Source organism: Medicago truncatula, chromosome 4, assembly GCF_003473485.1.
Source record: "Medicago truncatula cultivar Jemalong A17 chromosome 4, MtrunA17r5.0-ANR, whole genome shotgun sequence".
Lineage (NCBI taxonomy): Eukaryota > Viridiplantae > Streptophyta > Magnoliopsida > Fabales > Fabaceae > Medicago > Medicago truncatula.
In genome coordinates this window covers 59,578,247-59,588,899 of record NC_053045.1, presented here as the reverse complement: position 1 = coordinate 59,588,899, position 10,653 = coordinate 59,578,247, and the positions used below count along the sequence as shown (strand labels likewise).

Genomic DNA, 10,653 nt, shown 5'->3' with positions numbered 1-10,653 from the left:
CGCGCCCAAAAACGGCGGCGGCCGCGTCGGGAACACAGATTGAAACACATAAGAAAATGTGATAGATCTAACATGGACGAAGAGAAGGACGACGGTCGGTGATGCAAGGCAAGGAGGCCAACGCCAGCAGCGACGGAGGTAGGCTGGATTGAAAGAAAGAAGAAGAAGTGGTAGAGCTGGGACTTGGGTGGGAGAGTGGGAGGATGAAGAGACATAAACTAGTTTTCTTTTTTCTTTTAATTTTTTTAATAATATTTAGGTTATATTTTATATTATCTTGTTTGAATAAGACAAAAAAAAAATTGCCTCGTAGGGATGGTGTAATGGGTGGATGGATTAAAAGGGTGTCTATGAAAATTTACCCTTTTTTGTCAAATAGTCTATTGACTAGTGCTCATACATTTTTAAATGTGAAATAATGGGTTGTATGAAGTTCGAACCCCGACCCTTACATATATTATGCATTGTCCATACCAACTGAATTAAGCTCACGGAAATCCGTCTTCATTTGCTTTTGAAAGTGATAGTTAGTGTATTTTGGTTGAAATATAATATCGAAAAGGAATCTTTCAATATATTTTGGGGGCATCTGAAAATATATGGAGGCAGATTCATAAATTATCCATGTAAAAATACTATATATGTCTATCTTGGTTCTTAAAAGCTTCTAAAATTTATTTGATAAAAACAAATCTCTAAAAATAAATTTTTTACAAATTTGACATATTTTATCTTTACCAAGAAATGATCATTATCTTGAGTTGCCTTGATCTTGGCCGCTAAAGAAGAACAAATTTAAACATTTAAAACTTCCTTGCGGTTTAAACTCTATCCCACATGCTACAAGATTTGAAGTACCTTCGTTCTTGGCCTCCTTATTTTAGTTATATGTGCAAATATACCCATGAGTTTTCTACTTAAAGCATCAACAACCATTTTTGCCTTTCTATGATGATACATGATTAAACAATCATAATCTTTCAAAAGTATCATTCGGCGTCTAACATCCTGTTTTCCCAACATAAAAATTTCATAAAATAATCAGAGTAAAACCTCACATAAACGGGATATCACACTTCTTAAAAATCATAAATGAGGTAATTAACTAATTATCTTTCCAAAAATCATCAACATATTAATTCAAACTTTGCAGCGGATTAAATTCATTAACATAAATAAGTCTTTGGCACGCAGGCCTTATTAAAATATACACAATACATAGAGGAATAGAAAATAGCCACAAAAGATCTCATCCCGTTACGTATCAGAGCATCCTAAGACTCAGTGAGGAATAAGTCACTCACGACAGCAACAACAACAACCTATTAACGATCACCTGCAAGTTACTCATAGGAAGAGCAACATTTCCAAGCAGAATGGGTGAGATTTCACAAAACAATAATATTAAGCATATAATTCAACAATTATATTTAATCAACATCAAATCATCTTAATATTCATTATAGATAGTAATATATCATTTAGCACTTCCATCATAGTTTGTATAAACAATTACAACTTCACAACTTATCAACATAAACATCCTTGACTCGACAAATGCGACTCCAACTCGACTATGCAACTTAGACATCTTATATGCATGTGGTACCAATACGGAGCATCAAGCCCCTATCGCTATTTAAGTATTAATATACTCCAGAGCATCAAGCCCCTATCGCTATTTAAGTATTATTATACTCCAGAGCATCAAGCCCCCAACAAAGAATGCTAATGCATGGACTCGACTTCTTAAACATCTTAAATCGACAACTCTTGTATAATCCAATAATTTGGAACTTCATCATCTTAATCAACTTAGACCGACTCATGCAGCTTAGTTAAATAACAACAGCAACACAGTAGTATACAAAAACAGCATGACATAATAATATCAAATGCAAATCAACAACGTCTCAATTATTCACATATAATTCAAATAATGCATATATAATTATATCACAATATAACAACATCAAATCATAATCAACATCAACTTAAACATCTTATATAATTCACATAATGCATATACAAATATATTACATTACTATCAACATTAAATCATATTATAATAGCTTCACAGATCATCAATAATATTATATTCAACCCTCATTCCTACCCCAAGGATCAACTCACAACATGGGTTAAATACTCTTAAACGCCTTAATTAAACTCATAGTACTTCTAGTTTTGAGGGTTGGTATTATCGCATAAATTTTGGATTAACTTAGAAACGGTTATGCTGAATTTTCATAAGGTTTCACTAAGACCTCCTTAGACTATTTTCATCATATCTCAAAAACTAAAAATCATTTTCAAGTGAAACCAAAGCCATTGGAAAGCTAACTCAATTATCTACAACTTTCATGTTTACACCGAAAGCAAATTCAAAACAGAAAAGGGTGAAAATTACGAATATTTTCCAGATTTGCCTGCCAGAAAATCGGCGGCCGATTTTCGTCGAACCAAAGCTAGAAAATCAGCTGAGAAATCGGGGGCCGATTTTGAGCTTCACAGCAGTTCAAAAATCAGTTTAACAATGCGTTTTTCACTTAAGAATCGCTCTTATTTCACTAGACTCAAACACAAACTCCCAAATTTGTTAGAAAACTTTACCTATGATTATTCTACAACCTGAACATCAATTCTTAACACAATTATCATGGTTTCTACACTTTTCTAATCAAACTCAACAATGGAAAACCTAATTCCCAATTTTCAAACTAAACCTCCAACATGTTAAATCTAATTATCAAAATCATAGGCTTAAGAAGATTGAATGTTAGTCTCACCCTTACCTTGGAATATAAAAATCGCAGCTTCCTAGGTCTCTCTCCCTTCTCTTGGTTTTTTCTCCCTTTTCTCCAAAATTGATGGTACGTTATGTTTTTCTAAACTAGGTTTCTCCTATTTATAACTTTTCTTTTATATTTTATCTTATTTCTCTTTCTCCCCCAAAACTCTCTAAAATCTCATAACAACCCCTAAACTCAATATTCTATTCTAATATATATATATATAATATAAAATATTTCTATAACAAATAACAAATATATCTCTATAACAAATATATTTCTATAACATATATATTTCTAAACCAAATAGCATATATATTATACTAATAAGTACCAACATATAACATAACAAAATATCACTTATCAAAATAAATCATATAAATCACACAAATCATATAAGTATATTCTAAACTCATTAAAATAATCAAATAATTAAAGAGGGCGTTAAACGGCGTCTCTGTCTCAAATTTTCAAATCCTTGTGTCGAAAAATATATTTAGGGTCCATTTGTGGGTAAAGATATGGTGTCTCGCAAAACACTATAGGTATTTCTAGATGGGAAAACTTAGTGGAAGTAAAAAAAGATATTGATCCCACACGGGATAGGGAGTTATAGCTCTCTATAGCTTTCCAACATAAAACTTGTTTGCAAAAAAATAAAATAAATCATCTATCACGACAGTAAATATAAAAGTTAAAGGTTGGAAAAATTTTAAAAAGATTTAGATATTCTCAACGTGAAAAGTGTGGTTTAAACTAAGTTCAATTATGACATTTTGCTGTGATTTACAGGGTTATGGCTTTCTACGACTTCTTGGCAACCTAGTGGCCACTAAGACTGTTGTGCGCTCACCCTTCATGTTAAGCACGTGCAGACATACCTTTCGGTGTACAGTCACACAAAACTTAACAAGCAACGTTGCTAGGTTAGGATCTCAACATTTTCCACCAAAGTGTTATTATGCTTAGCCTTTGGTCTATGATAAGTGTCCTATCTAGATCTCAGTGCATGAAGCCTCCTCGAAGATCTAGTTCACGTTATGAGTAGTCTCTCTTAATCCCTTCACCTCACAATGCTTAGTGACAAATTCATATCAAACAATCATGTTCCATTTCCATACCCTGTCGGGATTAAGGAACTATAGCATTAGAAGTGAAAGTGATCAATTCTCACTTTTAAGGATTTTGAGTTAAAATGGTTTGTTTAAAAGAAGCTCGACGTTATATCTTTATATATCGCACGTAAAAAATATCATAACCCTACGATGCCTAAACCACAAGAAGGGGTTTAGCTCATGGTGAGTTGAACCTCATAGATGAAGATGAAGGAAAACATAAATGAAAACATGAAAAGCTAAATTAATAGATTAAATAATGATTGTACAATATTACAATCCTTGAATTAGAGTGGTGAGCTAAAAACATCACTAAGTAATCTAACTTCAATACTCAAAGAACTAGCACTCATTCTCATCTATGGTGGGATGGAGTGAGAACTCTAAAACTGTTAAACCTGACTGGAACTTGGCCTCTCCAATTCACTAATAAATTTTCGGACCCTTGGCACCATCACATAGTTGTCCTTTTATATTACAAGGCAAACCACTACAAGTTGTACCCTTTGGTCATTTTACACATGAGTTATCCTTATCATATCCAACCCACTCCAGACATATTATCTATTATTCCTAGGATTCCAATCATTGGCGCCAACTCATAATTCTTCCTCATTGAGCAATGACCATACGTGGTCCCCTGGGTCCGTACTAGCTGTACGATCCGACTAGCGATCTAGGGAGTTGCATCTTTCCAAATATTCGACGAATAAATCCTGATCCACGTTGCAGTTTCCCATATCCTCATAGTCATTCATTATCCTACATTATCAAACATCCACAACAAGCATTAATAGTTCAAAATGATTAATTAACACTAAAAACAACTTAAAATTATAAAATCGTAAATAGGCACCAATTATAAGCTTTAGACAATACAATCACTCAATTTCATGTTTATTATAGTGCATAAGTGTAACATGATAACCAACTATTTTACCAGTTATCAAGATAAAACATATATGATATGTTAAATTATCATACCATATCTCGAATTATTGTTTGATGAATCAACATGATACGATAATATATGAGCTGAGACTTGTTATTTCATGTTTCTAAGGATGACAATGGGTAGCCACATATACAAATAATAGTCATTTGCTACTTTTTTTGAAAGATTAAAATGATAAACTTGCTCGCCACATATTCGTGTGGATTTCTGCTTGATTGATCTTTAGGAGATTTTGAGGTATCAATATATATTTACGGATGAATATTCAAAGATATAATATTTTTTTCAACAAGAGAAAACCTATATGCATAAATTATGGCCTTGGTGGAAATGTATATTGGTTATAATGTAAAATTTTCATCCCCATACCTAACATATAGAAACCATTGTAATAATGTTCTTGCAATTTCAAGAAAGTTAAGTTTGTTTACTTTTTACCTTCTTTTATATTTTATTTTGTATTTGTTCATCACTATGATGAGTGAGTAGTGTCCCCCTTGTCTTAGAATTATGGAAAGTAATCCAATGACAGACTTTTCATAATTCAAATTCATTCTTTTGTTATGAAGTTTCAAAGTATCTACTTCAATCTTATTAGTTTTAAAGAAATATTTTGGGCATCAACTGAAATAACGAAAGGAAAAGGTAGATGTTGAAACTATAAGATTGAGCAAGAGTTTTGAATCATTAGAATAGTATAAAAGCGCTTGGGATATAGGGTAATCACCCTTATTGTTAAACTATACAATGTGTGAATTGTAATGTAATTAAGTCATTTTATGACTTTTGGTTAAATATGTTTAGTGATTCAAAAATATTATTCATCTAACTTAACAGTACTTAAAAACTTCTCATGGACTTTGTAGAAATATGCATTGAAATTTCATGTTGGGAATTTTATGTGTCATTTTGTCCCATGATTTTATGATGTTTCGGTTCAGTAGCTTGTGCTAGGGGCATGACCAAGTATAGTTCATATTGCACTCGAATGTCGTACTCGTTAAGCCCACAATACAATATTAGGGTGCGAATGTTAAACTTTTGTGTACAAGCTGTGTGTAATCTCATGAAACCAAAGGAGAGAATTTGTAGGAACCATACATAAAGCCTAAAAGTTGAGTATCTTTCGTAAGATTCTTGGGTTGAGAAACAATGTATACACATAGAGTAGTGAAAATCTCCGAGTCTATTGGTAATTGGGTATAAATTAGGTAGTTTTTAGAGAAGTTGTAGAAGTTAATTTCTTGTAATATCTTTTGTATTTCTTTGTAGGAAATGCTTTGAGAGTAGATCAGAGAGATTCTTTCCCATAGACGTAGGTCCTTGTTAGGCCGATTGGGTAACCAAATCTTGGTTGTTTATTTATGTACTTTCGTTATCTTTATTCTTACTTTGCTTGTGAATTTACTTTAGTTAGTTATTAGGTCGGTTGTTGTTGTTGCTTGACACTACTTTGGATTTGTTCTATGACCGATTGTAAATCAAACACACAAAAATTATTGTAAAATGCTTCGTCCCTTCTCTCCCCTCATAACCACCGAACCAAAAGGACCTTAAAACAACAATCTATAAATTTAAAAAAATTCAAATGATGACACCTGGGCTCAAACATAAGAGATCGATAATAAAAGAAAGATTCTTATGCAAATGACTTCTTTGGCCTAAGAACAACACCAATGATACCACCAAGATTTGAGAGTTTTACACGAACGAACGTTTTCTCAATGATGCCACCATAAAGCTCATATGAGTTTTGACCTTTTGGAACTTGTGCATGGTGTTATTGTATTGAAGCTCCACAACCACACCTTCAATTTCAAAACAACCACATAATAAGGGTTAAATATGTTTTTAGTCACTATAAAATTAGTCAATTTTTTTTTTAGTCTTCATAAAAAAGTGATATATTTTGATCCCTGTAAAAAAATTCAACATGTAGTTTTAGTTCTTGTTAAATTAAAATTTGTTTAATAATGTTTAAACTTTTAAATTTTTGAATGATTTTTTACATACCTGTTTAAAACAGTATAAAAAGTTCATATCTAAAAAATTAGCTCAAAATTTGATTTTTAAATCGAAATTTTCTTTAATTTTATCTTAAAATTTTGACGGTTAAAAAAATTCATATTTACATTACATGTTAAAAGATATTAATTTTTTATAAAAGAGTTTTTTTCTTTTCTTTTGTGGTGGCCAGGATTCGAACCCGGACCTTGCATATTTTATGTATTGTCCATACCAACTGAGCTAAGCTCACAATTCCTATAAAAGAGTTTCTATTAATGTTCTTAACATGTCCGTAAAAAATCAATAAAAAATTTAAAATTTAAGCATAATTAAACAAATTTTAATTTAAAGAACTAAAATTACTCGCTGAAAAATTTGAAACGAACCAAAACCTGTCACTTTTTTTACGAGGATGAAAAACGAAATTCGTTATATTTATAGAAATGACTAAAAACTTATTTAACCATGATACCTCTAAAAAAACAAAAACGGTAATAATATAATAATAATAATTAATAACAACAACAACAACAATAATGATTATCATTTAGTAATGAAAAAGTGCATAATCTACCAAAAAAAAAAAAACAAGAAAGTACATAATTGTCATATCAATGAAAAATGAAAATCCAGGTATATAGAGATTTGTAAGATAATTTATCCAAAAAAAGAAGACGAAGAATCTGTAATAAGTTAAAAATTCAAATTTTAACACCAGAAATGTTCGATGTAAAACAAAAGATCTAGGAAAAGAAATGAAAATGACGTTATTGAAGGAGAGAAATAAATAAAAGAAATATGTATCTACCAAAAAAAAAAGAAGAAGAAATCTGTAAAAAAATTATATAAAAAATATAGTAAAGGTGAGAGATGAGAGACTAACCAAGAAGCTTTGTAGCACCCAAGAGACTGTTAAGTCCATCATACTCGCATGATTTGACATGAACAATACCTTGAACAACATTGAAGCTTCTAGGGCAAGGAGTGGGATGCAATTGTGGGTGAGTTGGAACAACAGGTGTGCGAACACGGGCAGGAGCTGGAGGGTGATGATGGTTGGGAGTTGGGGGTTTAGAAGGTACAATTGTATGCAATGGAGGGTTTGTCGGAACAACAAGTGTATTAACAGCAGGGGCATGAGCAGGAGGGTGATGATGATGGTGGTGATGGGCTGGAGGTTTATAAGTAGGGTGAGGGTGTACAGGAGTGTGAACATTGGTAGGGGCAGATGATGATGAGTGATAGTGGTGAGGGGTGTTTGCCCTTGGGTGAACCGATGATTTAGTTGGTGGATGAAGAGAAGTGTGAGGGAAAGGAGGAGGGGTTGGTGAGGGATTGTGGTGGTGATGATGGTGGTGAGGAGCGTTTGCCGGTGGGTGAAGTGGTGCTGGTGCGTGAGGAGGGTAAGCGGGGTGACCAGAATAAAGCTCTTGAGCAAATGCAATGAAAGAGGAGGTTAGTTGAAGTAAGAGTAGCAACATTGCAATGGTTTTGAACATTTTTTATTATGTGTAAGAGAAACTCAGAAAGTAACCCTAGAAAGAGATGGAGAAATGTGCGAGCCTTGATTTAAAGGAGCTAAACCCCAAAATCATTGCGGTTTTAGTCCTGGCGATAAACACATCTTAAATGCAATTGATTCCCTATTCTTTATTTGCATTTGAATGGAAGATAATAAATATATTAGCTGAAATTTGGAAACGGGGTGTATTGAAAAAAGGAAACTAAAAATCGTAGGAGTTAATGTACAAATATTTTTCCCATTTTTGTTCATATGTAAACAATTTTTTTTTTTGGTTAAGCATATGTAAACAAATTTTTTTTTTTTGGTACATATGTAAACAAATTTTATTAAATGAAAAATGTTCCCGTGTTTCTGGTTTTTATTAGACCGATTTAATCTAGCCAAATGTACCAAAAACAGCCACATTACAATTTAGACTCTCACACAATTGCACTAAGAGTGTTAAATTTATTCTTAGAAATTGAACAACAAATTGATAAAAATGACAAATATCTTAAGTATGAATTACTTACGTCTAACCGAGGGAAAAATGAAACAAGAGGTTGGCATCGGCAGGAGAAGAAAGGGAAAATACGGAAAAACACACACACACACACACACACACACATATATATATATATATATATATATATATATATATATATATATATATATATATATATATATATATATCTTTTCTTGAGTTGATAATTACGCGATCCTCTAAAAAAAAATTGTTAGAATATCTCTAGACTTATATGATTCAATAATTTTAACGGTTGAGATTTGAATAAGCCAAAACAGATTACTCTCCATGTTCTAAAATACATTTCACATTTTTGTTACATATATTATTCACATAACCTACTTTCATCATATTTTTAACTAATATATAAATACAAATTTTAGCATGTAATTAAGATGTTCGATTTGTCTCAATAAATATTTTTACTTTAGATAATTAAAGATATTAACAGTCAAAATTATACATTGACATATGTGAAATGATTGATTGCGATTTTGAAACTTACATCTTATTTCAACAAATAAATATTACAAAGGAATAAAAAACTCATAAATAAATTAAATGAGAGGTTAATTCATATTATTGGAGATGACGTAAATAGAGAAAATAAAAACTCATAAATGTTGTACCAAAAAAAAAAAAAACTCGTAACATACGTGGAGAGCTTGACCAACGATCTTTATCAAATGATCTTGGTTTAAACTTGTTGATAAGCAGGGTTTAGTGGTGATTTAGTGGGTGTCTAATTTTTGCACCATTATTATCCCAACAGTGTACTCTTGCTCAGCAGTTTTATACACCAAAACCAAAAAGTAGGGAAAAATTGCTCTTTTTTCTTTTCATGTCAAGAAAATTGTACATACAACTTTTGTTGCATCTAGCATATAACAACGCAACAAAAGATGATTTTTTAAGATAAGAAATATATTATAATGAAGATCCAACAAATAATGAATTCCCTAATCTAGTATCTTAAAACAAATTATTAATTAACAAGGCAAAAGATCATCACCACATAGATAAAGAAGTCTTTCCACAACCCAATGAGGTTGACTAGGAGAAACCCAAACACTATTAATCAAAGGAGCTCTACAAAGTGGACAAGTTTGGTTATGATTTTCATTGTCATGACCATGTTCTAACCACTTATCTATGCATTCTTTATGAAACACATGATCACAGTTCATCAATTCTCTAACTTCATCTTCCATTTTCAGTTTGTTCAAACAAACAGCACATGTTTCTTCTGTTTCTGGATGTCTTTCCTTGATTTCTCCGAAACTTGTCAACGGTAACATTTGACAACAAGAAGAGTATTGTTGTTGATCTTTCTACTGGTTTTGTTCTTGTGTGTTTTATTATTTTGAAAACTAAGCATATGATCCATCTAAGAACTGCAATGATTAGAGCAGCTTCATATATGTGGCTTGGCTTATAGTTAACATAGAGATGGATTGATTGTTCGGTGTAGAAACCCATTGAAGAGATTGAGAAAATAATGGAAATTTGGAGGTGTGTGAAAGGGTGGGGGTGTATAATTTATAAAAGAATATGTTATTTGATAGATAATAGATTATAAAAATGTAATAAGTGTTAGAATTTACAATCATTTTTTGGTAAAGAAAGAATTAGCAATTATTTTGTATTTCTAACTAACATGTAAATTTTGAGTATCAAATGACATGAATAACTCTATGATTCATATTTTATATATGAAAAGTTAAGAAGAATGTATTCAAAATTCATGCATGTAG

At 31.6% G+C, this 10,653-nt stretch overlaps 1 protein-coding gene and 1 pseudogene across 1 annotated transcript; both read right to left on the bottom strand.

Annotated features, from left to right (window-relative positions):
* Positions 1 to 6,377: 6,377 nt before the first annotated feature.
* Positions 6,378 to 8,526, bottom strand: LOC11418585 (uncharacterized histidine-rich protein DDB_G0274557). Its single transcript, XM_003609873.4, has 2 exons — positions 7,753 to 8,526; positions 6,378 to 6,670 (listed from the first exon to the last, which is right to left on the bottom strand). The coding sequence occupies exons 1-2, from the start codon at positions 8,366 to 8,368 to the stop codon at positions 6,564 to 6,566; spliced, it is 723 nt and encodes a 240-aa protein (XP_003609921.3). The 5' UTR covers positions 8,369 to 8,526; the 3' UTR covers positions 6,378 to 6,563.
* Positions 8,527 to 9,860: 1,334 nt separating this feature from the next.
* LOC11418584 (E3 ubiquitin-protein ligase ATL4-like) lies at positions 9,861 to 10,413 on the bottom strand (annotated as a pseudogene).
* Between the last annotated feature and the right edge of the window lie 240 nt (positions 10,414 to 10,653).

Coding starts and splice junctions, on each gene's coding strand:
- LOC11418585 (XM_003609873.4), bottom strand. CDS start 8,368: ATGTTCAAAACCATTGCAATGTTGCTACTCTTACTTCAACTAACCTCC. Junction 6,671..7,752: donor GGGTGCTACAAAGCTTCTTG/GTTAGTCTCTCA, acceptor TTGAAATTGAAG/GTGTGGTTGTGGAGCTTCAA.